This window comes from Artibeus jamaicensis, unplaced genomic scaffold (assembly GCF_021234435.1).
Source record: "Artibeus jamaicensis isolate MK-2021 breed Jamaican fruit bat unplaced genomic scaffold, CSHL_Jam_final scaffold_754, whole genome shotgun sequence".
In the NCBI taxonomy this organism is placed as follows: Eukaryota; Metazoa; Chordata; class Mammalia; order Chiroptera; family Phyllostomidae; genus Artibeus; species Artibeus jamaicensis.
Genome location: NW_026522054.1, coordinates 1,463,258 through 1,490,184, shown reverse-complemented (window position 1 = coordinate 1,490,184; position 26,927 = coordinate 1,463,258). Strand labels below are relative to the sequence as shown.

Sequence of the window (26,927 nt, the reverse complement as noted above, 5' to 3'; positions counted from 1 at the left end):
GACTGCGACAGGCTATGACCCGTCTCAGGTCACACCATGACATTTTCACAGTGAAAGTCCTGATCAGTGAGCACTCACTGTCCCCCATCCTGAGAACTCAACGTTTCAATGAGGAGCTCAAGCCCCAAATCGCTCCTTCACCTCCCCCGACAGCCCGAGCTCAGTCCCTTGCAGTTCTGTTCGTGGAAAATAGCCTTTAAATCAGTGAACCCACACCCTGGCGTAGTTTTACATTATTCAAAACCACAGTAACGGGACTTCCGCCAAGATGGAGGCATAGGTGGATGTGCCGTGCCTTCTCACACAACCAAGTTTAGAGACAATTAAATATTAGCAATAGAAAACATAGCCAGAATGCGGAAAATTGAACTTTTCAGAAGTCCGTTAACAATAAATTCTTCAGCCTGACCAGTAAGGGGCGAAACCAGCGGCTGGTGAAGTGGGATTGCACAGGAGGTCTCGGTCAGACGGACTCAGGTGCGGAATCCAGGCGCAGGGTTGGACCTAGTGAGCGACCACAAGGGAGATAGCGGGGGAGCGGTGCTGCGTGTTGACTGTGGTCGCGCATTTGTGCGTGGGTGGACAGGCGAGGGAGTGGGCGATTGGACCGGGGCCCGGCGGTCCCCGCGGCAAGCGGCAGTGGAGGGCGCTGCCATTTCCCTGCTCTGACCCCACCTCCACGTACAGCGTCATAACCCAGCGACTCTGAGTGGCCCGGCCCAGGCGAACCACCTAAGACGCTAATCCTCACCCAGCTGTGAGAAACAGCAGAGGGGGTCGCCATTTCCCCGCTCTGACCACGCCCCCACATACAGCATCACAACCCATCGACCTGGGAGTCCAAGGCACCGCTTCTCACACTTAAAGGGCCAGAACAGACCAAAAATGTCGCAAGAATATCTCAAAGCCCCAGAGCCCATAGATCTAAGCGATGAAGAAATAGCAAAACTCTCAGACGCACAGTTTAAAACACTGGTCATCAGGATCCTCACAGAACTGGTTGATTATACTGACAAATTAGACAAATATATGAAGGCGAAACTAATTGAAATGAATGGAATTGCACAGGAAACCAACAGCGATGAAAAGGAAACTGGGACTCAAATCAATGGAGTGGACCAGAAGAAAGCAAATAATGGCCAAACAGAAAAGAGTCAAGAAGCAAGAATTCAAAGAAATGAGGAGAGTCTTAGGAACCTCCAGGACATCTTTAAACGCTCCAACATCCGAATTATAGGGGTACCAGAAGGGGGAAAGGCACAGCCACCAGTGGAAAACTTATTTGAACAAATAATAAAGGAGAATTTCCCCAATCTGGCAAAGGAAATAGACTTCCAGGAAATCCAGGAAGCTCAGAGAGTCCCAAAGAAGTTGGACCCAAGAAGGAACACACCAAGGCACATCATAATTACATTAGCCAAGATTAAAATGAAGGAGAGAATCCTAGAAGCAGCAAGAGCTAAGGGGACAGTCACCTACAAAGGAGTCCCCATCAGACTGTCAGCGGATTTCTCAAAAGAGACCTTACAGGCAAGAAGGGACTGGAAAGAGGTATTCCAAGTCATGAAATCCAAAAACCTACAACCAAGATTGCTCTATCCAGCAAAACTTTCATTTAGAATGGAAGGACAGATAAGGTGCTTCTCAGATAAGATCAAATTCAAGGAGTTCATCGTCACCCAGCCCTTATTCTATGAAATGTTAAAGGGACTTATCTAAGAAAAAGAAGTTAAAGAAACATGAACAGTGAAAGGTCAACAAACTCACAGTTATTAACCACACCTAAAACGAAAGCAAACTAAAAGGACAGCTAGATCAGGAGTGGAAACATAGAAATGAAGATCTCAAGGAGGGTTAGCAACAGGGGAGTGAGAGGAGGAGATGGGGGGAGAAGGTACAGAAAATAAGTAGCATAGACAGTAGATAGAAAATAGATGGGGGGGCAAGAATAGCATGGAAAATATAGAATCTAAAGGAATTGAGACACATGGTCATAAACTAAAGGGGGGGTAATGGTGGGGATGGGGGGTAGGGTGGAGGGGAATGAAGGGGGGAATAGAACAACTGTAACAGCATAATCAATAAAAAAATTTAAAAACAAAACAAAACCACAGTAACGGTCCTTGAAATAGAACCTCTTGTTGCCACCATGTCCCTACCTTTCAGAATGAGAACCAACATCACCCCCCAGGAACTACTTCAGGGAGCTCCTGAGTCCCTGATTGAATGAGCTAAATGTGTTACTCTGGCTATCTTCTGGACAACGAGATAAAGCCCGGGGTTGCTCAAACTCATCTCAGCGGACAGGTTGGCCCAGGCACATAGAAGAGTCCAGAATGTGGGCCACGGAGCCAAACTTGCTGGCAGGGTCCCCAGCTTAGCGCCTTGTGCCTCCCTCCCCTCACCTCAGTGTCCGCACCTGGTGACGTGGAAAGCGTAATGGCACCTCACCTGCAGGATTACGATGAGGGTGTAGCAGAACAATCCAGTGAAAGGCTGAGCATGCTAGCCAGCATGTCGGAACGCTTAAGTGTGATTAAAACCATTTCATTAAAAAATGGTTTGTTTGAGATGTAAAATTATTCCAGAGAGATGCTGCCCCTTAAAAAGTGCGCTCCGCCCGCTGAACTCAGGCTGGGTAACTGCCAGGACTTGGGCCTTGGGGTACATTCACCAGTGTGAGGGCCAGCAGCCAGCGTGAAGTCAGTGGCCACCAGCACCCCCTAACCCGCTCGGGGCAGGGACTGTTTTTCCTGCTTGAGACAACTGGACAGAAGGGTCAGGGAGACCAGGAGCCCTACGGCACTGACCCCAGACCTTCCAACGGTCTTGGGATAGTCCTTTTGGTTTCTTCACATACCTTCAGACCTGGGCCAGAGCTCCGATGTGCTTAAGGATCGTTTCATTTCATGCCTCAGTTTTCTCCGACTGATCAGTGCCAGTCCCTTCGAGCCGACTCTCCCACCATCACCCTCGGTCTCTCTCCTGTGAGGTCTCTCTATGGGGCCCCGTCCGCAGGTTTGGAACCAGAGAAGGAGGGAAGGTTCCAGGCCTGGGGCCCCTCCTCTGGGCGAAACCTTCAATTTAGGAATCTAGGAAGGGGTGTGGCCTGCAGGGTCAGGGCCCCTGAGGCTCTAACCTGGCCTGGTCCCAACACAAGTGCTAGTCACCGCATCCAGTTTCAGTCTTAGCTGCATCAGGGTCGCGGGAGTGTGAGCTGTAAGGCAGAGACGGTGCTCTGGGGGTCGGGGTCTGTGCCCATCCGCTCGTGGGCCCCCTGGACTAAGCTCCTGGTGTTCTCAGGGATTGTACTATCCGATGTCCCACTTCATGACCGTCCTGTTTTGTTTCCTGCTCGATTGTATTTTCTCGATGATACTTCATGATCTTTTAGGAACGAGAAGATTCTCTTATCCATCATATTCCCTCCTCTTCTCTTTTTAAAACCTTCACAGCCTCAGTCGGGGCGTCAGGCCCCAGCCCTCACTCAGGAAGCCAATGAGAGCGTGATGGGCAAATTCTGAACACGCCCTCCCCCGGCATCAGGCCGCACTCACAAACCCTGGTGGGTGGTGAATGAATGAATGGCTGCTCCCGTCTCGGTAAATGGATCTGACTCATCTACCTTCCTCCACTCGGCAGCCAGCACTAAGAAGAATTCACCAGAAACAGAATAAAAATACTTAAAAATACTCATGCAACGAGACAAAAATACAGCAGAGTGGGATGAAGTGCTTAATATTTCAGTGCGTTCTCTAGATTTTATGGGGAAACCCTGACTCACCCTCTCATTAATTAGCAGAAGGGCCTGCAGGTCTGTTTAAAATGCGCATTTATCAGAAGGCCTTTTGTCTGGGACTTTTACTTCTGTCACCTTTGAAAAGCTCCCTGCTTCTCCAGGAGCTATCACACACAGCATGAGATAGAGAAATTTAATGTAAAAGAGATAGCACCCCCCAAAATTGCCGGCAGAAAGTCATTCTGAGAGAAAGCCTTTCATAGCCCGATCGGTGCTCTTAGCTGTGGTCTGCACACTGGGAAAGTAGATTTCTGTTTACTAATGGTGGCAATTAAGGCAAAGTCTTAGGCTTAATGAAGTGATGTCTTACTCTAGCAGAGAGGTTAATTAATTTTCCTGCCATGCTTTGTTCTTCCATCTAATTCAGTATGTCATTCCCACAGCCTGAGATGGAGCAATTCCTCGCTATGAAATATGGCTTCTCAGCCACACAGGAAAAGCTGACCGCCAGGGACACCAGTAGGATTCTGCTGGAAGAGACGCAAATGAATGGCACAGGGCCTCTAGCTGGGTAACCTTGAATATCACTTACTATCTGTCTGCTTGTCTGTCAAATGGGCCTGTGATTTTGGAATGGAAGGCAATCACTTAGGCAGCCCCCTTACCACAGTGCGTGGAATGGGACGGCCTGAGAAATGTGGGCCATTGCGATGACAGTCATAGAATACACTGATGTAAAACGTATCGCTGTTGGTGTTAGTGCTGAGCTGCGACGCATGTGGACTTGAACCCTGAAGTGACCACATTAGGTCATGAACAGCAGCAGAAGGAAAGGAACTAGACAAAGGTGGGGATGAAAGAGACCAGGAGTTTGTAGCTTCCCAGTTCTGATTCTTTTGCTTTCTTGTTCTTGGACATTTGTAAAATAGAATCCAGCCCTTAAGTATATGCCCCGGGGTACCAGCCTCCAAGCTGGTCCTCAGTAAGCTTCACTACTAGTAGCCAGTTCCCTCCACCTTCAAGTCTAAGTCATCGGTGCAGGGTCAAAGACATACTGTGATTTCTCCCTTTTCCTCGGGATCGCTCCGGTGCAGCCACGGACCATGTTGTAAGAAACCTCCTGCTCACGGCCACGTGAGAGCTGTCTCCCACCCCAGACAGGACCACAGGCCCGGCCAAGAACTGGGCAGCAACCTCGGGAGACACCCTGAGCCAGAAGAAGCTGTGCAGTGATGAACGCTTGAGCTCTGGGGGGATTTGTTACAGAGAAATAGATAACGAATACATGGCCCTTTGCTTCAACTCGATCGAATGCATTTTTGTGCCTTGTGGGCAGGATCTCAGGCCAAGACACTTTGAAAACATTAGTGCAAGAACTAGAAAATGCAAGCAGAACTATAATTGCGGAAGTTTCTAACTTTTCTTTTTCTGAGCTGTATAGCAGCTCACCCTCATTTTAAGGTATACTACCTACCTATGTACCTGCCTGTCAATCATTTCCCATCACACGGTCATCTACCTGTGTCATGCCTTAAGACTGGGGTTTTAAGATAGAAGATACATAGATAATTAATATGTAGTAGTAAGGGGATCATTTTTCTTTCTAGAACACCCTTCGGGAAGGTTTATTCAGAAAACTGGTCACCAACTGAGGTGCAGAAAAGTTGAGCCTCTAAGCCATGACTTACCTAGAATAAGACTGTGTTGTGTGTGTGCATGAGTGTGTTGGGGAGGGTTGGAAGTCTTGTTTATTTGTGCATCTTTAGAAGAAACACAAGAAGAGTGAGAGAAAGGGGAGAGGAAAGAGATGAAGGTCAAAGGCTCCTTGACGTGCCTCTCTCCTTTATTGTTCCCCGTCTTATGCCAAATCACTAAATGCACAAAGTAAATGAGGCATGTGAATTGAAGACATAAAGCCAGTGACAGGACAGCACTTTGTGTCCATACTGATGTTCTAGAATAAGGACCGTCCAACAGCTCATAAAGGGCAGAAAGGAGGGGGGTAAACATAGGCACACAGAGGAGTTTTAGAGTTTCAAAGAGCTATAATATTGCGGGGGGTTGAGGCTCAGTTGAATCTCTGAGGGCCACTGAGGTCCCCGGTGAGCAATGGATGGATGGATGGATGGATGGAAGGAAGGAAGGAAGGAAGGAAGGAAGGAAGGAAGGAAGGAAGGAAGGAAGGAAGGAAAAATGGGATAGCTGCATACATAGATTTGTGGGAGGGATGGATGGAGGGAGGGAGGGAAGGGCACATGGATGGGCGAATGGAAACAGAGCTAGAGAAATAGACAGGTGCGTGCTCCTTGAGGGTTGAGAGTAGCAGGTTCGTCCTATTCATCTTTGTACACTCAGTGTGGTGCATGGCAGAGATCCTATAAACTTTGATGGTACAAATGAATGAAAGAGTGAATACATTCTATACAAATGAATAAACAGGTGAATTAGCTTGCACGTGTTAATCATATGCACGCTACCCATTTACTGTTACAGTCATCCTGAAATTTATGAGTTTAAGTCCTAAGTGTATACCTGTTTCAGGGTTGAAGAAGGCAGTCCACCTGCTCAAGTGTACTCACCACGAAGGAATGCTTGACTGCTTATAAGAGACACGTCTCCTTCGGGTCCCCTGACAAACGTGTATGTCCCGTCTTCACTTTGTGCCGTCCATCTGGGGGTGGCGGAGTGGGACAGGGCCTTGGAGAACAGATGTGACCAGCTCGGGAGCGATGCCTCTCCAGCCTGAGCAAAGCAGCAGCGATGATGACTGAGCGCTCTTGTGCTGGTACATGTACCCTGATTCTCCTCCTGCAGAGTGGAATTCTGGGACTGAACATGCCTTTCCTGTCTACCCGAACTGCTCTTGTCATCGGGGAGATGTGAGTCCTGCACTTGTGAAGTTCTCAGCCGCACACACATCCAGGCGCAGCTCTGTGGGTCCGCCCTGGTCTGCCGGCTGCTGCGGATGGGCTCAGTTTAGCCGTCTCTTTAGCCACAGAGAACTTCAATGAAAAGGGGACCATCCCAATGCCAGCTGCCAGCCCCGGTACCGTGCTGATAATTCTCACCTTGTCAGACCTTGGGTCCCTCCTACAGGCAATATCATGGTTCTGAGTTCATCGGAATTGATGAATTATTTGCAGAGATAATGAAACCTATCAGATGACCTTTCAACTTCATTTAAAGTGGAATTAGCCAGGAGACAATGCTGGCTTACAGGAGGACTGAAATAGCCTGACTTCCCCTCCTTTACCGACGCTGTCACTCCCTCGCTGCTCTCCAATTAGTCTGATACTTCCTTTCCCCTCTCGTTGGAGGCTTAGAAGGGCAGGAGGGGTGTGTGTTGGTGTGTGTGTGTGTGTGCACGCTGCTGACTCTAATTCAAAAGGAGGAGTAGTCCTCATCTTCCCACTCAGTTTCAGCCCGCCCCCCAACACACACCCCCTTACTGCCAGTAAGGTTCTGAAGGGCAAGCCTCAGTGATAAAAATCAAACCAAAACAAAATGATGAATGGAGTTTTCTTTTTCCTTTTCTCTCCTTTTCTCCATCCATTGTCCAGAAGGCGATTTACAAATGAGTACCTGTAGCCCAGCACATTCTCCTCAGCCCCCTCCCTCTATCCTACTACCTTTGACATTCGTCACCTCAGTGACCAGTTGGCATTCAGAGACATCAATCTGTGATGGGGACCGCTTCACATTCACCAAACGCCCGCCCAAGACTGCGAGACTCCGTGCCCCAGCGTCTTGTGGGGTTGGGTGGGCGTGGATGTACCAATGAGACCTGAGCAGAGGGAGGTGAGAAGGCATGCGTGCCAGTCACGTGATCGGCTCTTTTCCCATCCGTCGAATGAATGGGGAGAGTCCTGAAGACTTTGAATAGGAGGAGCTACAGGATGGAAGGAGCCTGGGTCTCCCAAGTCCTGAGACGGCTTTGGAGAGTGAAGAGGAGACGGTGACTTTGGCTTTCACTGGGGGTGGGGGCTGGGGCGAGGGTCACCCACACAGGCCGCTGACTCTTTGGACAACCTCTACGCCTTCCATTTAGGCCTGCTTCATCCTTTGGTGAGTCCGAGTTTGTAAGATACTTTTTAAATCTCCTGTTTCTGCCCTGATTTAATCCTTTTCAGCTTTGTATCACCCCAGAAATGATCCGTTGCTTTCATCCAACTCCCTGACGACAAATGTTGCACAGGACAGGGCTCACCGCAGAGCTCCACGGCGCCCAGTTCGGAATGGTCTCCCACCGTCCAGGCCAGTGCTGATCCGTGAGCCACATTCTTGGCTTCCCTCTGTTTAGAAAGTGTCGTCACCCACTGGCACTGAACACTGGGGCCTGGCTGGGCCGGGTCCCCCCAACCGTGAGGCAGAGGCCGATGACGGGGGTTTCCTACTAAACCAGACCTGCCTCCGTGGCACGTGCCTCATCTTCTCATTTTCGCCCAGACGTGGCTGTGCCAGGCAGGGCTAGGTCTTGAGGCAGGGCTGTTTTAATCCAGTCAATCATAAGATATTAATAATGCACCAAGAACCGCTACTTTCACAGACCGGTCACCCAGGGTGCAGGGTTCTGAGCTGCCCCTCAGAAAGCTGGGCTGTCTGCTGGGCCATTTATCATGCAATGGTCTCCGTGTCCCTGAGAGCCCTCTCTGTCCCTGGCATGGTCTACAAAGTTACCTGGACATCAACTTCACTCTTAGGCTAGCTGTGGGAAAATAAGAACATCACAAGGCCAGTCTGGTGAGGCCGCCAACCAACGGGATCTTCCCCAGAGCCACAAGCACTGCCCAGGGGTCCTCACCACCACAATCAAGCCAGATGCTCCCAGGCACGGGGTCCTGACTGAGGTGTTGCATGATAGTTTAATGCGGAGCCTGGTATTTAACCAGCTTCTCATGTTCCCTGTTTCCCTGCCCTGAAATATCAGAAATATATTCCTACCAGGAAGGTGATGTTTTTCTGATGGACCAAACATGTCTGAACAGGCCAGGGTTTACTGCTCAGAGCCCGTTCTGGCGTTTGAACGGACAGCTTGCCATGGTATTTCAGTCTCTCTGCCCTGATAGGCAGGCAGCCACACTGCAGGAAACAAAACAGCTTCCTCCAGCCATTGTGACTCCAGACCGAGATGTGTGCCTGCCCCTGAGGTTCTCGGAGGCGCAGGGAGGAGAGAGTGTGTACAGAGGAACAGCAGCCACAGGCTGGCAGGGAAGGGCACACCCGTGTTGTGAACGGCAAAGCCAAGCAGAGAAAGGACGAGTAGAGGAAGGAGAACAGTTACTGAGCTTACATTGTGTGCAAAGCACAGCACTAGGCACTTCACAGACATCATCTCACACGTCACTAAAGTCCCCCTTATCAAGTGGGCTCACCCCAGCTTTCAGACAAGAAGCATCGACCCAGCCACTGGAGGACCTTGGAAGCCTCCTGGGAAGGGACCCATCCTACAGGAAGAGTGACAGTTCCCAAGTTAATTTGGGGCAGCAGGGCGAGGGTCACTGTGTAAATGCATTTCATGCTCAGCAGAGTATGTTTCACTTATATTATGTCCGCACTCATGCCCTCGTGACCTATGGTGCATAAAACCTAAGAGGCTACTTGGCTGTCATCTCCAATGGACAACAAGCCCCTAAGTGGCTGCACCACAGTGTTGCTGCTGTGGGCTGGGGCCAGGTCTAGCCATGAAGACAGCAGCACCTTTGGGGCCTTGAAGTTTAGGGTCTGGTACCCAAGCCCTCAGAGGTACAGGCTGCCAGGTGCCATGCGGGTCACTGGCTCCTGCAGTGTGGCCAGCCTTGTGCCAGAGGTCAGAACAGCACAGACCAGCAAATGGGAACCTCCAGGACTAGTAAACAGTTAACAACCAGCACTGGAGAGGGATGGGGGCGGTGAGGGGGAAGGAGGGAACTCATCTGTAGCACCTGCCAATTTCTGTGGTGTAAATACTCCCACTGTAGCCGGTTTCAAGCTACTAATGAGACATCACAGAACACAAAGATGAGGGAGATGCACAGTAGCAGGCGGTTAGATACTATTTCCACCATAGACACAATAGACGTAAGTTCAAGGACACAGATGATGACAGTAAAGGGCAGCAAAATAATTAGGAGGTGATACATTTTGATTGTACACTACCTTTGTTTTTAACATAATTTATTTACTTGTAAGCTTACATAACCAGTTTTAATAATGGCTGCATTTAAGTGTTCAGCAAAATCCCTTAAAAATTTTAACAATTGGCTCTCACGAGCCTGTAGGGGAAAGTTCTAGTGCACTATGAGCTGGGCAGGAAGAAGATATGGGCATCGCATGGTGTCCTCAAGGTGAAGGTCACAGAACAGGAAGATACTCTTGGGGCATCTAGAGCTCTCGGGGCAGAAGTTACCAGGAGCCTGGAAGAGACTCTTTTGTGACTGTGTCGATCCTGCTTCTGTCACAGGATCACCTGCGAAGCAACGACACTGCAATCCGAGGTGTGAGTACAAAGATCCTTCTCCGCCACAAATATAGTGGGACTGCGGCAATTGTCGTTCATTCGTTCAGAACTGGTGACGATTGACAAGACTGATGAATACCAAACGAATTCTTTAAGTGATGGGTGATGAAGCATTTTCTCTCGTGGGACGGCGTGGTGACATGCCAGTTCTAGCAAGTGTGACAAGTCCCGAGCAAGCGCCGAGTGCTGAAACATTCCTTTCTTGTCAAAATGTGACGAGTATAGGGTTTGATGAGTTCTGAAGCCCTCAAGGACCAAGGTAGAACTGTACTTCCATCGCAGGCAGGGCTCCAGCAAACAGGGGAACTCTGCCCCCCTGCTCCTAACCAGCACAAAGCTAAGACACGTCCCCATCCTTCCCTAGGAATGCCGGGTTGTGTCCTGAAGATCCCCCTGCAGACACCCACAGTGGTGGCGCTTTCTGCCTGAGCCTTGGGAGCAGAGGCCACCCCAGGTGTCTGGCGGGGAGAGGCGGCCCTGAGATCTAGATTTCATGCACCTGAGCGCATTTGGCAGTGCGGCGGCCCAAGCCCCAGAAAGCGTTATGCAATGGATCTGCACAATGACACAGCGTGAGTGCAATTATTTGTTGTCAAAGCACACCGCTGGCTGCGTTCATCTCTTCTGTAGGAGAACAGAACTGTCGTAGCGGTGACAACTTTATTCAGCGTTGGTGCAATTACTAAGCCTAAAAATAGGAAGTCAAGGGGAGATTTTTCTCAGGAAGGCTGAGCTCCATTACCGGTGCCTCCTGTCTGGTCTGCCTCCAGGGTTGAAAGGAAAGAAGCTAAGATTCATTGAACGTTGCCATGTGTTACTACGAGAAGCGCTTCACCGTTTTCTTCGCTACAGCCCTCACTTTCACTCTGCGTTCTGAGGGGGAATGCAGCGGGGCACTGGGGACTGAGAGTCGTTGATTGGCCCTGACTGGTCACTTCATCACAACCACACTCAATGGGCAGACATCACCACCCTGTCTCCAAGCTGGGAAAGCTGAGTCTCAGTGAGGCGAAGGGGCTTGTACGAACGAGACCTCACAGTGCAAACCCTTGTGGTTACAAGCTCTCGCGGAGGTGCTCACTGTGAAATGCAAGAGGGGAGCAGGGCCAGCTTCTGGGAGGGCCCTGTGCCTGCTGCTTTCTCCCCTTGGAGCCCCTTGCTCACCTCCCTTCACCGTCCCACCCTTTCAGGAACACACATGGGGTCGAGGCCCAGAGTTACGAGTTACTCACTAGTAACTGTGACCTCGACTCGTTTGTTTACCTACCCTCTGTAAGCTTTAGGATTTCCACTGTAAGTCGGAGGCACTCATAGTTCCTATTTCATAGTGATGTTGTGGGCACTGGAGAACACGAATGTTGTAAGATGCGCTCAGTGTCCAGCACACGGCTAAATCCGACAGCAGTGGTCAGCATTTCAGGCTAAAGAGCGTGGCGTTGAAAGGTCTCGGGTCCTAGCCTGGCCTCCACTCAGGGAACAAGGCATCAGGAAGGCAGCTGGGTCCAGGGACCATCCCCTGCTTCCCCGCATGGCCCAGTGATGTCCCTCCCTTTGGGGGACCTTGCCCTGGATGGGCACAGGACGCCATGAGGGTGGCGAGGACAACTCGCCCCTCCAAGGAGTGAGGTAGAACTCACAGTGGGCAGGGCCCTCTTCCGAGCTCTTTGCAAACACGATGTCCTCTCATCTCTCTAACAGCAGGGCAGGGGTGCCGTTGCTCACTGCACTGGGCCAGGTGAGAAGAAAGCTTCGGCGAGGTCCCCCACATCCTGCTGTGACTGTTCGGGCACAAGCACACCAGGCCTACACGCTGCCTCCCCAAGGGAAAGGAGCCAGATCACCAACCCCAGGCCTTTGGGCCCTGAGAAACCCTCTCCTTGACACCCAGACTCAAACTTGGCAGGGAGAGCCTCCATCACCCAAGGGTGCCCTCCCCTGTGTGATGCATCTGCGGAGCCATGGCACCTGCCTCACCCGCCTTCCTCCCCTTGGACGCATCTGTGCAATAAGCAGCGAGAGACGCAATCTCCGAGCGGATGAAATGATGAGGGCGGCGGCGGCCCTGGGTGTGAATCTCACCCCTGACTAGCCATGGCATAGGCACAGGACTCACTCACCTTCGCAGAGTTTCCTCCTCCAGGAAAGAGACAGGACTGACCTTGTGGTCTTGGTAGGAGGGTCAGACAAAAACACGTGAGGTGTATAGCATAATGCCCAACACCTCAATTTATGGCTTCCGTTAGAATTGGCCACTGACTCGCCACCCTGAGCTTACGTCTGGCTGGGTTGCCGAGAGCAGATGCACCTGCCCTGAGCCTCCCCGGTTTTCTCATCTGTGAAATGGGGGTGAGACTGTCCTGTTTTGTGGGCTCGTTGTGAGGACTCGGTGAGATCATGGTATAAGGGGTAGCCCAGCACCCAGTACAGCACATGGGTCCCACCACTGTGCCCTTTACTCCTTCTAAATCCTCACCCGGGGATACGCCGATCGATTTTACAGAGAGAGAGATGTGAGAAATATCTATCAGTTCCCTCCCTCACATGCCCTGACCGGGAATCGAACCCACAACCCAGGCACAGGCCCTGATTGGGAATCAAACCTGCAACTTCTTGAGGCATGGGATGATGCTCCAACCAACTGAGCCACCGGGCCAGGGCACTGCACCTGTTACTCTTACTCTCTATTATCATGATTAGCTCCTCTAGGAACTGGAAATTGGCTCACACATCCAATGAAATACTTGGGTTATTTTTTTCCCCAGCACAACTTGTAGGAGGGAAACATTTGATGTTTCTCTTTCAGAAACGTAAGGACCGCCTGAGAGGCGCTTGCCACTTTCAAAGGACCACCGTACAAAAGAACCTCCTACAAACAAAGCAAGTCTGAGGGCGGCGTATGAAGGGAAAGCAAGCCAGGCCCTTCTGCTCTAGCTCTACTTTAAAAACCTTTTCTCAAAAAGTTAATGGTACTAATCAAAACTTTATAGGACCCCGAGCTAGTTTGCCAGCTTTCAGGAGTGATGAAAAGGGCCTGGGGTTTTCAAAGTCATAGGACCCGACTTCAAAGGCAGCTCTGTGACTGCTGTATGACTACAGGTAAGTCACTCACCCTCTCTGAGCTTCAACTGACTCACTTAGAAAATGAGAAATGAAATAGTATCAACTTAATAGTATTGTGAGGAGGGTCCAATGAGAAGGTGCGAAAGCAATGTTAAGCACTGTATAACTTCGGGTCGCTATTATTCACTGTTAAGAGAAATATCTAACTTAATGCTCAACCACAATAAACAGAGCATCTCAGGAAGCTGGTGGCTCTGTGTCCTCCTTCTTTATAAGTTTGAATTTCCATTGCCATTTTAACGGTCTTTGTGTGGTGTCTGCCATTATAAGCTACTTCAAATCTCTCAGAAAGGAGGCAAAGTATTGGGTTGGCCAAAAAGTACGTGTGTTTTTTTTTTTTTTACATAAAATAAGAGGCACATTTTTCATTTTCACCATAACTTTATTGATTTGAATATTTTGAGTGTGTTGTCTATCTCCCACATGGTATAGTGCTTATTGTTCTCAATTAATGTCTCAATTTGATCGTTACCAACTTCAGCTGGTCTACTTGACTGTGGACTATCGTCCAGTGAGAAATCTCCAGCACGAAACTGCACAAACCACTTCTGACACATTTGATCAGTCACGGCACCTTCTCCATACAATGGACAGATTCTTTTCAAATCCCTTTTTTTTTTTTTTTGCGTTTCAGTTGTGTTTTTATCTTCCTTGAAATAATAAAGCATAATATACCGAAAATGTTGCATATTTTCTTCCATCTTCAATATTAAAATGGTTGCACAAAAATTCACCAATTTTGCTGTTTTTTTTTAATGCACACTGATATGACAGCTGCCACAATGCAATCTAACAGAACACTTGTTTTGAATGAAGTTAAAGTCAACTAAGGGTTACTGGAGCCACCTTATAGAAAAAAAACAAACGAACTCTTTGGCCAACCCAGTATGGAAACAAACAAAACAGCTCCGTGGTGAGGAGGGACCTGGGCCGCGTCCCCCTCCCATTCAACTGTGTCCGGTGGCCACAGGGTCAAATTCGCCGTGAGCTGCCTGGACACCAGGGTCATTTCTCTGGATGAAGGCATCGGCCCCTCCCTGGAGTGGCGTCACAGACGGGGTCAACCAGCCCTAAAGGTAATGCCCTGTCCCAACCACGCCCACCCAGCCAGGACCCCGGGGCGTGGCCAAGGGGAAGCCTGCTCCCAGGGACCGCCCCCTCGAATGCTCTGGTTTTCTACCTTTAGCCTCAGAGCGCTCGTCTGCATTTTGTTTTCTGTAGAATATTTAGAAGCAAAACGCCTTTTTGAAACTTTGCTTTTTCTACCTACCAGCTTACCGACCACATGGAGATGAATCCAGCCAGTAGTGCGGTTTGCATGAAACAGCCAGGTAGGCGAGACACCCGCCTGCCGCTGCGCTTTCAACACAGCACACTGCGCGCTACACAAACACCATTGAGAAGCCCAAGTCACGGGGCTTGGGTGGGAGCTGGGTACAAACAGCCTGTGTGCGCCCAACAGAAGAATAAAGGGATTTTGGGGGAGGGAAGTCAACGATCACTGCCCAGCCTCAGCATCATAAAACGCTCCGCCTTTTCGGCATTTACAACCTCCTAGCACAACCCCTGCTCAAAGTGGAGAGAACCTCATGGGGCGAATTCTAAGGGAACATCCTCCTATTGAACCGAACAGTACGGATGATGCAGCATCATGAAAAAAAGCTGGAACTGTTGCCTCTTTGGGCCCCGCCCGGCTCTGGGCAGCTGCCCCAGCACTTCCTGGCCTCAGAGCTGGGGTGGGGGGGGTCCTTGAAAGATGGCTGCTTTGACTGGTGGTGACAGCAGTGCTCATTCTGTGACCCGTGATGGCTTTGGGTGGTATCACCTTGAACATGTAGGAAATGCTTTAAAAATCTTTTTCTTTCTCGTATTCCTCCCTCCCAGCCCCACGTCTGCGACTTTGGGTGTCATTCATGACCAGCTGCAGACGGTGCTGAGCTGGGTTCTCACAAACCAGGGCTCGAGCATGGTCACCCCTCAAGCTCAAGGCCGCACAGCAGAAGGCAGCAGCCTGCCCCCCAGGCCCTCCCCCGAGGTGAAGGGCATGGCCATGGCTCGGAAGCAACGCCAGAGCCCGGGGCGGCCCACAGCGTCCGGGAGGCCGGCAGTGGGTCTCTCCGTTCCTCAGCAGGCACCTCCCAGACTTCCAGCCCCCACACCCAGGACCCAGGAAACCAGAGTGAACTTGCAGGGGGTTGTTTGATGAAGTGGATCCAGGAAGCAGAAATTCTTGCTCAGGAGGCCCCCACTGCTCAGAAGGGGGCCACCATCCGAGTGTGGCGTGAGCGCTGAAGACAGGGTACATGGTTGGCGCGGCCGCCTGGCGGCTGCCTGACCCAGTCCCGGGTCATTCAGTGTTGGCCGGGTCTCCTTCTCACACATGCCCACTGGGGTCCCTTCTCCAATCGCCAGCAGATATGACTTCTCAGCCTCAGCGCTCTCCCGTCCCGGTCTCTGATGACGTGTGTGGTCTTTAAGAGCTCACTAAAGTGTAGATCATGCTGAATGCAGAAAGGAGGGGGAGAGAAGGCATTAGTGGGGGCTGCCGAGGACTCAGACTGACCCTCAAGAGAGGCACCGGCCGGAAGCCGGCCCCTCGTCCCACCTGTCCCTAGAGCATCCCGTTGGACTGAATGTTTGTTAGAAGAGCCTATTGTGTCTTAGATAAACGATGTGACACCCCGAGTGGCTGTCATTACTCTCATCAGGCTGATTATTACGGGTGTCAGTCCGCTCTCCCCAGTGCAGGCAGGGCCGGGGGTGGGAGCAGGGCGGCTGCAGTGGCGTCTTTATCGCGCTGGCCGCCCCGAGCTCCCGGACGGCTGAGTAATACATCAGAGCAGGTGAACTCTGCAAGACCAAGGAACGTTTTGTACAAAATGTGCACTTTATTGATTTGGCAGAAAGGAAAACGGCACCTTTTCATGTGGGAGAGCGAAAGAAAAATAATCCAGAAAAGAAAACCAAAGGAAAAAACCTGAAATGTTTCACTTGCAACCCTGCCTGGCTACAAAGCCCCAGTGAGCTCTCCTGCGTGGCTGAAGCCCCATATTTAAGCACCTGTGGATGGCGCACCTCCCGCCTGCCCCGCTCCCTCCCCCCAGTGCTGGGAGACGATGGTGAGGGTGCAGCCCCTGTTCTTACCTTGAGGGGAGCACACAGCCACCCCATGGCAATACCAAGGGTTTAGTGAGCAACTACTATAAGCCAGTCACTGCAGACACAGAGGTGAATAAAACAGACTCGGTCTTGACCATCAAGGAGACCATATGACTGGGCAGGACAGATAGAGTCAGCCTGCTCAGACTCCCGACCTGAAAAGGTCTCTCTGTTGAGTGGGCAGAGTCCACACTGGACTAAGCAGCTGGTGTCAGTGCAAGTATGTTAGTATGAGCATTAGCATTGCTGTTGGCATCAGCAACTGCTAGTCCCCACCCTGTGTAGCCTGCACACCCCTCCTGGTCCACGGGGCAACCTGAGGAGGGGTGGCTCCCAGGGTGGGATGGTTGGGGCAGTGTGGCGGGAAGAGCCCACGCTCCGGGGCCAAAGAGCTGCCAGCTGAGACCCTGGACACGCTTCTCGACCACTCTGAGGTCCTCAGGAGCCTCAGCCCCACACGGACAGAGCTCCAGCTGCAGTCACTGGAGTCTCTGTCCTCTGCTCAGCTCCGACACAGCTCTGGACCCTTGGGTCCCCTTCCCTCTTGAAGACAGTGGCCCGGGCTGACGGGCCCATGCTTTCCGCCAGCTCCGGATCTGAGGGGCTGGGAGCTCCTGCAGCAGGAGAAACGAGGCCTTCGAGGAGCCTCGAGGAGCCCCCACGGGAGGAAGAGGAAGCCTGGCAGCCACCCAGGGGCCCGGTGAGGCCGGGAGCAGTTGTTTCCAATTCCTTTTCGGATACAAAGTGATTAACAAATGTCTCATGAAGCAGCTGAGGGACAGACAGTCCAGCGGGGCATCTGGAGCACCGTGAGTCACAGAACACTCACAGCCAGCGCCTCCGAGGGCCCCGCCCCGGCCCACAGCCCGGTACACGGCGGCTCTGCTCTGCCTGCGAGTTCCTTCGCCTCCTTCCTCACAATGCCTCGGGCTCAGCAGTCACTGCAACAAAACTGAAACGAGGGAGCTCGACTGGCCTTGTCCCCACCTGGGCTACGGCGGACCCCAGGCTAACGGGCAGGAGCTAGGGGAAGTCCTTATTTGGCTGGCTCTGGGGACAGGCCACTCAGTCTTCGCTTCTATGGCAGGGGACAGTCTGCAGGGCTCAAAGAGAGAGGTGGAGCACATTTAACGGAAGAGACCGAACCTCCACGTCAACCCAGGAGTCGAGTCGCCAGGAGGGCTGGGGCTACTCTCTGTAGGTTTCCCAGCCGGAGCCAGGCAGAGCGGGCTCCAGTGGCCAGAGCGGTCAGACCTGGGGTCAGATGACTTCGGGGGACCTGCTGGCACCTTAGAAACCACCGGAGAGGCTTCAGGGACCCTCGGGCTCCTTGCAAGTTGAAGCAGGCCATGTTCCAGGACACCCCATCCCTCCAGGAGCACAGAAGAGGCCACCCTGAGCCTCGACCAAGCCTTGACTCCAAGAAGATTCTGGTAGGATAATGGACCCCCCTCCCAGGCCGGGTTATTCCAGGGGAAACCACCCACGGCCCCTGAATCTTCTGGACAGAGGATGAGAAGGGCAGAGCAGGCAGGACCAAGCAGCAGCCCCGGGCGGCGGGTCCCACCCTCAGGTGAGCTGCCCAGCTGCCACATTCAGGATCAGCAGCTCTAAGCCTGGGAATCTGCATTTTAAGAAGCATTCCCTCCACCCCCCGACCCCGCACCGGCTGTGATGCGGGAAACTCCAGGGGCCACACCTGGATGGAGACTTTCCCGGAGGTTTCCTTCCTGCCAGAGGCAGGCGGCAGTTCAGAGCGCCACAGTCTTTGGGGACAGAGTTGAGCTGGACTCGCAGCTGTGGCACTGGTAACCGTCCCTGGGAAAATGATCTAATTGTCTCGGATTCCGTCTCCTCGTTGCTAACGTGGGCAATGATCGCATTTGGCTCCTAAACTGCGCAGTGTTTGCAAGGCCTGGAGACCAAAGCCTGGAGACCAAAGCCTGGCTCGTTTTCCAATGCTGGACAGACGGGGCCATTTCTCATCCTGTTCTGGCCCAACCTGAACCCTGAGGTGGCCCTGGGGTCTAACACCGCCTCCGGCCCCCTCCATCCACTGCTATCAGCCGGGCCATCGTGGAGACAGTGCTGGGACACCTGAAGATATCACGCTCTGCCGCAGGTATCAACAGGACAGCAAGGTGACAGGTGAGACACCTCAGAGAGGACCCCTCAGCGGAACAGGGGGAAGGAAGAGATGTGTCCAGAAAAGGCGCCCTCTGGAGTACGAAACCAGAGGACAGTCTGTCCGTGGCCATCTGCTCAGCTAGGATGTTCGGGGTGAAGGCTGTGAAAGGGGGGTGGGGGGGATACCTGAAGGGACTTTGCAATGTCGGTGTGTTTCACTTAATTGGGAGGTGTTGAGTCACAGCGGGAGAGGTGTAAGTGTAAGCATTTGATGACGCACACACCCCTTGGTGAAGCATGGCTGCCCCTAGGGTCTCTGTGATGGTCCCGAGTGCTCCCACGCAGGCGCAGGGGCAAGGGGTGAGGAGGCTGGGCCTCGGGGCCATGGGGGACCCGTGAGGCCGACTGAGCAGCTGCTGGAGGCTGCGCCCTGTGGGCAGTGGGCCCCCCTTCCCAAGGATGTATCTCATATAGGATGTGTTCTGCCGAGAGCCCTAAGGATGCCCACACAGGTCAGCAGGCAAGGCCTCCTGCAGGACCTCTGTCCCTGGCTGCTTCACACAGGAGCCCTCCCTCCCAACCCGAGTCATGCAGCTGGCTTCATATCCCATAAGGTCACAGGCCACCTTCCGAAGACCAGGGGCTGGCCTGAGGCTGCTCCCCCCGCCCACTTCCCGCAGGAGTCAGACCTACCAGAGGGGCGCAAACTCACCAGTACAGGTAGTAGAAGAAGGAGAGGAGGTAGAAGGCCAGCTTACACCAGGCCTCCTTCTGACAGTAACTCAGGGTGTCTGCGTTCATGACCACCGGCGGGTCGTAGGCCAGCTCGGAGCTGTCCGCCGGGCAGTGGAAGTACCTGCGGGGGAAGAGCGCCGGCGTCGTCGGCTCTGGGGCTCAGAAGGGGTGTCTGAAGTCCTTGGGGCTGAGCCCTCCCGCCGCCAGCCTGCCCTCGGGGAAGCTCTGCTGAGCAGATGTCTGTCTTCTGCCCGAACCACAGCCCGGGCCCTGAGTCTGGCAGGTTCTAGTGATTCTCTAGCTGCTCGGGTCGTGGGCATTACAGCGATTTCACCCACACACCACGCTGCTCCGATAGAGGGGAAATGTGTCCCCTGGTTTCCCCTCTGGTGGCACCTGGGAGGTACCAGGAAAGGCCTCTTTTCTGCTTGGGTGCTGTGTGACTGCTTGGCCATCGGTACAGGTGGAGGGGTGGCTGGATGTTGAGCTGCATGTCACCGCCTCCGTGCCACCTTCGTCAACAACCACGGTGGATTAAACCCTGTCCTCTACCCAGAACCCCTGTGAAAATGCTGAATACTCTGGGAGGGCATCCTATTCCCACCTGAGCGACAGAAGGACCCAGAATGGCAAAAAGAACACAGGCCACCGCGGGGAGAGGGCAGCCCCAGGGGACACCAGGTGAGCCAAAGAACAGTGCATGGAAGGCAGGACGGAGGAGGGAGCAGACTGTGCCTCGGACGTCGGCTGAGTGTGGGCTGGCTTTGCTCACAGCGCCAGAGAGACTCTCGGGCGGAGGACGAGGCCGGGCAGGAGGCGAGGGCCGCCCCCAGGTATTTCCTCTGACTGACACAGCCCAGGCCTCAGCCACAGCCTCTCCAAAGGATCTGACTGCGGCTGAGGCCGAGTAGAGGCTGTTTCTCCATCAGTAAGAGAATTGAGAGGCCAGGGGACAAATTAACAGCTCCCTCCTCCTTCCCCTTCACCGGATGGCGCTGACATGGCCCGTCATCACCACTGTGCTCACGGGAAGTCACAAGCCAGATCCAGTGACATCTGCCAGACCATACCCCCCGGCCCCCAGGCCACTTGCCCCTCCTCTTCCCGGGGGCAGATTTCAAAGCCTGTTCGCTGTTGCTGTGGCCTTGTGCCCAGGTGACCTCATTCAGCGGAGGCAGGGGCGCAGGGCTCTGCCACTCACTGGCCACCAGGCTGACCTTCCTCAGGTCAGTCATCATGCTCTCCGAGCCTCAGCTTACCCTTCTGTAAAATGGGGGTGAAACTGCCCACTCTGAAGGCCTATGGTGACGACAATAAGAGGCGACAAACACAAATTGCCCGCAGAGAACAGGTACTGAATAAAAGTTCGGCAGTTCTACTTGTATTTAAGCAAAGAAAGCTGGGGCAGAGGGGCTCAGTCTGCACGAGGAACATCAGTGGGCTGGACCCGGTGGAAGTCGGGGGTGGGGGCAGGTAGGAAACGGAAAAAGGAGGCCGGTTAAAGACTCCGGTTTTGAAGGACTCTCCCCCCTCTCTCCTTTCCCTTTCATTTTCTGGGAGCTTATGAATGGCCAGAATGAGGCTAGACCCCGTCAGGGGTTCAAAAAGAGAAGCAAGACAAGGTCCCTCCTGGCAGCCCTCCTGGCTGCCGTGGCTCTTATGCCAAGGTGACATTCCAAGTCCAAGGGCGCCAGTTGCCCTCCCGTCCCCTCCCGGAGGAGCGGCAGCCCAAAGGAGCAGCCCAGAGATCAAAGCCGGTGATGCCCTGGCTGGTGGCACAAGATTCCTAGGACCTCAGGTTCAATGCCTTTCAGAGGGGGAGGAGCCAGCCCTCTGGGGTGGCAAGGACCTGGTGACAAGGACATGAACTGCCACCCAGAAGCTGACCCCTGGCCCTGCTGTGTCCCAGCTGAGCGACTCAGGGTAGGGACACAGAAGTCGCTGCGTCCCCATGTGTAAAATAGGGAAGGAAGTCTGGCTCACCCCGTGACTGGGGCCACTGAGTGTGGAAGGCGTAGAATGTTCCTGAGTGGGTACGTGACTCGTGCCAGCCCACAGCGGTTCTGGCTGATGCCTCTCCGAGCTCGGGCTTCAGAGCCCCTGCACTTCCAGCAGGACTCTGTTGTGCAACAGAAGGATTTTCCTTGTGGCCCAGACCGGTAACAATGTCTTCCGTCCGCTCCGGCCAGCAGCGGCATCACCCGCCCAGGCACCCAGCTTGGCGGCTCCCTCTGCCTCACTTCCTGCCCCGACTATTGGCCACGGCCTGCTTACCTCCACGAATCCTCTCCTCTCTCCACGCCTACTTCCCCTGCCCGGTTCGAGTCTGCAGGGGCTGTTCACCTGGATTTTGTCCTCAAACCTTCATCTTCCAGCCTCCCCTTCACACAGCAGCCAGGTGGAGGAGGGCCACCTCCCTCCTCAAAAGCTCCCGAGGGCCGTCCACTCCCCACAGAATAAGTGAATTCCAACTTCCCCCTCCGATGGTTTCAGACCTCCACACCTGACCCCCGCTGTCAGCCAGTCTCTGCTCACCCCCCTCCAGCAAGGAAGGAAGGTCCCCACACCCTGAGCAGCCACTCTTTCCCGGACGCACCGAGCGCTCTCTGACCTCTGTGCCTTTGCAGAGGCGGGTCCCTCCGCCTGGAATGTGCTTGTCCAGAACCTGTGGCAGTGCCCTCCCAGTCTAATTTGGAAGTTCATTGCTCTAAACTCCCGCATGCATTCCTTGTATACCTGTTAAGGACATCATATTCCCCTCTGCTGCTACGGTTGTATCCCTTGAGGGTAGAGGTTCCGTCTTACATTCATCTTGGACTGCCCCACGATGTCTGGCCCGTGGTATGTGTCCCCTACGTCTCCCAAACGAAGGAATACTCAGGACATGACTAAATACAGACTAATTTTGTGGTGAATGACAAGGATGAGATGTTTGGGGGATCACAGTTCTGGGAGCAAGGGGTGAAGGGCCGTTAATTTATCCACACAGGTGTGTTCTTTACTACTTCTGCACCCCCCCCCCTCTGGCCCCCTACGTCCCTGTGGTGACCGTATTTTCCATGAAGCCCAAAGCATGTGACCCTCAGGTCTCTGCAGGGAACAGGATCCCGAACACCAGAGCTGACCCAGAAAGCCCAGCCCATCTGGGAGGTGTTGCATTTTTTTGTTTGTTTGTCTGGTTAAAGTACAGTTCACATACCAAAAAATTCTTTCTTAAATGGCACAATGCAGTGGTTGTTAGCACATTCAGAGTTGTGTGACTATCACCAGTACTGAATTTCAGGACATTTTCCTCACCCTGAAAACAAAACCTGTCCCTGTTATGAGCAGCCCCCCCCCAGCCCCCCTTCCAGCCCCAGGCAGCCACCACCTTCTGTCTGTGTCCGTAGATGTATGTGTTTTGTACTACACTCCATACAAATGGCCTTCTGTGAGTGGCTTCGCTCACTTGAATTTTCCCCAGGTTCGTTCCTGTCCCAGTGGGTACCAGCACTGCTCCGATTTTTGTGGCCAAATGGTGTTCCTTTATAAGGATATACACGTTCTGTTTGTCCATTCCCCTGCTGGCACACACTTGGGGTGTTTCTACTTGGGGCCATTGTGAACTGTGCTGACCTGCAGGGCGGAGCCTATACAGGGGCCGCCCCTTGTGGGAGTGGCTGCCCGAGAGCTGCTGGGAAGAAGGCCCTGGAGGGAGGTTCTCCCAAAGGAAGAGGCGAGGGGGGCTGGTCTGTTTGGGGAAGTCGTCTCTGGAGGACAGGCTGCCCATGCGGGAAGGGGCGGGAGAGACGGGCCCCAGGCAGACTCACCTCCAGAAGTGGTAGAAGAGCAGGGGCACGTTGAGCCCCAGGGTGAGCCATTCCTGGGCGCACAGGAACATGACGCAGAAGAGGGTGTGGATGGAGTACTCCGGCAGCACCAGCTGGAGAGGGGGCGGACAGTCAGGACCCGGTTAGAGAGGGGCAGGCAGCGGACACCTGCCCCAACCGACACCCCCTCCGCCTGCTGGTGACACGGCCCGCCCCTCCCCGAGGCAGCAGGGTCGCTGCCCCTCAGCTGGGATGTGGCTCTGGGAAGCTGTCCTCTCTCTGGTACTAGAGCTGCTTTATACCCGACCTGAATGGATGGAGGCCCTCAGCTCCCCACATCCCAGGTCAGGGACCGTGTCTCTGGGGGCCCCCAAGGGTGGCCCCTGGGAGGACCAGAAGAAGCCGTGCAGTCCCTGTGAGGTCTGGCCTGAGTGAAACTTGTGGGTTTCTGGTGATTCCGTGACTGTCCCACTCCTGTCTTCCTGGGCCCTGTGCATCTTCCCACAGAAACTCACAAACCGAAAGGTAATACATGCCTCTACTTCCAACATGGGAGGGTTGGGAAAAACGGAGCAGGAGCATTTTGCTTGACGGAGGCTGGATGGAGAGGACCCCGGGGAAAGAACACGCCGTGATGACAGCAGAGGGGAAGTTCCGCCGCTGGAGGGAGGGCAGGGCCCGGCCCCAGAGGGGTCACGAAGTGGGCCCACGGATGGCTACGTTCCCCACCCCCAATCCATGCACACAGCGGTAACTTGGGTAAAAAGAGCTGAAAATGTTCGTGACCCCTCTCCCAAGGGTTGCTACATCCGAACTGACATCAGAATTGTAAGAGAAATCAAAGTGACTGCCGAGGAGAAATACGGTCTCCAGACGAGTAGACAAGACACTCCAAGATGGAGAGACAGATGCACCGTCATGCTGGTCACATAAGAGTGTGTGTGTGTTGTGTGACAGCATGTATGTATCACTCAGACCATCATGAAGGCTTTGGGCTTCTAGCAAAATCGTTCTAACCATCCTTTGAGGCCCATGCCAATGCCACTTTCGAATGGGAGCTCTGCTCACCTTCCCCACCCCGCCCTGCAACTGGGCAGCACAACATGCTTTCCCGCCCCCTCCCGGGGGGGCTGCCCGCACCCGACCCACCGCGGGTCATTGCCCTCCTACCCGCTCTCAGCAAAATGCGTGGGCCCGCTCCACGGGCGGGGGCTGTGACCTCTGCTGTGCACATCTCTCCTTTTTTTTTAAGTCATCGGTTTCGGACACTCGGGGGGTGAAGATTAGCAGGGTTATAGACGGCCACCCTAGGCCCGAGTCATCCGTGAAGGTACCCTCCTGTCTCCAACTGCGGTGACGAATCTCTGGCCGCTTACAGCCTGGATTTCAGGTCCCCCTGTTAATCACCACTGCGCCTCCCTCCCCGGGGCTTGATTTATAGCAGAAGCTGCAACCTCTGGAACAGGTGGATTTGTCACTGTCACCGTGCTCGGGAAGACCGCTTCCTGCAGGCCAGCTGTTTGGGTGGGGGTGGAGCAGGCTGAAGGATCCGTCCTGATCTCTGGGCGGCTTCTCCCAATCTCCTCTCATGGTCACTGAACAGGATCCTCACAAGCAGGAGCAGCTCCTTCTATTCACCCGGGGAGACTTCGGGGAGCAATGGGGCCCTTCTCACGTACACACCAGTTTTTGCTGCCCTTGCACTCTGCCTTTGGGAGTGCGGTGAGACCCCCTTTCTAGGCTCCCCATCCTTGCGGGGGTAGGGTTGAAGGGCTGGGTGCAGAACTGGTGTGCGGAGCAGGCTGGAGCAGCTCCCAGCAATGCGAAGCCCCCTGGCACCTCTCTCCTCCTCCCCTCTGACAGTGCAGAAAGCGTTGCTGCTTCCTGCTGGGTGCCATCATCCTGAAACCACAAGTGGAGGCGAGAGGCCCCAGAGTGACTGCTGATGGACGTGGAGCGTCAGTGAGCAAGACACTTGGGCTATTTTAAGCTGCTGGGATTGGAGAGCTATTTCTTACCCCGGCCTGATTCCACCTCTCTTGTCAGACACGCGATGAGTAATCAATGGGAGAAAGTCACTGGTGTTCCTCACCCTTTATGCCCCTGACCACCCACATTCCGACCTTCCTCCCACAAGCACTGGGCGTGCTCTGGCAGGGCTGAATGACCACCGGGACAGTGCTTATCCACAGGGCTGAATGACCACCAGGACAGTGCTTATCCACAGGGCTGAATGACCACCAGGCAGGGATAGTGCTTATCCACAGGGCTGAATGACCACCAGGCAGGGACAGTGCTTATCCACTGGTGGGGACAGCTGGGCTAGAGGGCCCCTCCCAACCTGGGACCTATCTGTCACAGAAGGACCACCCCAGAATCCACCAGGCGAACCTCAGGAGCACTGAGTGCAGCGCTGACCGTGCCGCGCGGCCCAGAGTTGCCCCCCCAGGCCTGGAAAACCCCGGTTTGTTTGGTGAGAGGCGCTGCCGAGTGGCACCGGCCTCCTGCTTTCATACAACGAGCAGGAGCTGTTCCACTCAGGCCGAAGCCTGCCGAATCCCGTGCCTTTTCATGCTCTGCTTGAGAGCATTTTAGATGTTCAGTCGGTGGTCTCGGTATAGGTGTTGCGAGATTGCTGAAAACACCACAATTCTTCCCAACCAGGGGCTCGTGGAAGGTTCTCCGATCAAGCGGAATTGGGGGACGTTTGAAACGGCGAGTAAAACCTGACCCAGTGAGGGAGCCAGAGGTCAGCACTGCAGGAGGGGAAGCCATGAGGGCCAAAGCAGACAGCGATGGCGGTCACCGCCCAGTGGGTGCACAGCAAGGGCTGCTTATCCATCTTCACTGACATTGAAGTCGGCCCTGACAAGGGCCAAGGGCTGGGTAAGTGTTAAGCCTTGCTCCCCTCCTACGAGGACCAGCCCTCTCACTCCAGTGCTGGAGACTGAGGGTGTCACCGCCACAAGCTGAGGGGTGGGACTTGTCCTGATCACGAGGACAACGCGCCCTCCCCCCCAACCCGCCCCACTCTGATGGGCGACAGAGGTCAGATGGCAGGTAAGACCCCCAGGGCACACTAGCCAAGCCCGAAGATTTCCCCCACTGCCCGGCTGCCTCCACCTCTTTTGGGAGGACGCGTGTGGCCTAGGGCGAGGAACCCCTGTCCTGGCTTCCTGTCCAGACTCTCATCCTCAGCTGCCATTTGCTGGCAGATGTGTCCATCTGGACATTCCGCAACCACTTCTTACTCTCTTGAACGCTGCCCATTTGAGGGTGCCGGTGGGCAAAACCATCAGGCCTCCTGGACTCTGCACCAGCGAGCATCAGATATTTTCAAGGGCTGGGCGATGACCCCGGCACATAAGCGACGCAGCACAGCATCACCTGGTCTAGAATTGAAACGGAAAAGGTCCCCATAATGTTACTCTGCCACCGGCTGGCTGTGTGCACACCACGGACTGCGGAGGCGGCTCTCAGCTCCTCGCTGCCGGCCGCTCCCCTAAATGCCTGGGCCAAGCATGGCTGTGACCTTGTCGGGATCAGACCCACCTGGCTGGCCCCCGGGGACTGGACCAGGCCTCCAGGGGAACCTGTCACAGATGGATTGTCCCACGGGCCTGTGCCTGCACACCAGGAATGCAGGAACACAAGAGGGTGAGGGCAAGGGGAGGGACTCCCGCCTCAGTGACCCGGGGCCTGATGACCAAAGAATGCTCCTTCTGGCCTGGGAAAGCCTGGG

General features: G+C 53.9%; 1 protein-coding gene across 5 annotated transcripts in view; it reads right to left on the bottom strand.

Annotated features, from left to right (window-relative positions):
• Positions 1 to 9,899: 9,899 nt before the first annotated feature.
• Positions 9,900 to 26,927, bottom strand: part of CNIH3 (cornichon family AMPA receptor auxiliary protein 3) — a 154,854-nt gene continuing 137,826 nt past the window's right edge. For all 5 annotated transcript variants that reach the window (XM_037138774.2, XM_053659559.1, XM_053659560.1 and 2 more), the window contains 3 exons: positions 23,186 to 23,298; positions 19,354 to 19,497; positions 9,900 to 15,856 (listed from right to left, as the gene is read on the bottom strand). In XM_037138774.2, the coding sequence (XP_036994669.1) occupies positions 15,829 to 15,856; positions 19,354 to 19,497; positions 23,186 to 23,298 (285 nt within the window). In that variant the 3' untranslated portion in view covers positions 9,900 to 15,828. The remainder of the gene's footprint in view (positions 15,857 to 19,353; positions 19,498 to 23,185; positions 23,299 to 26,927) is intronic.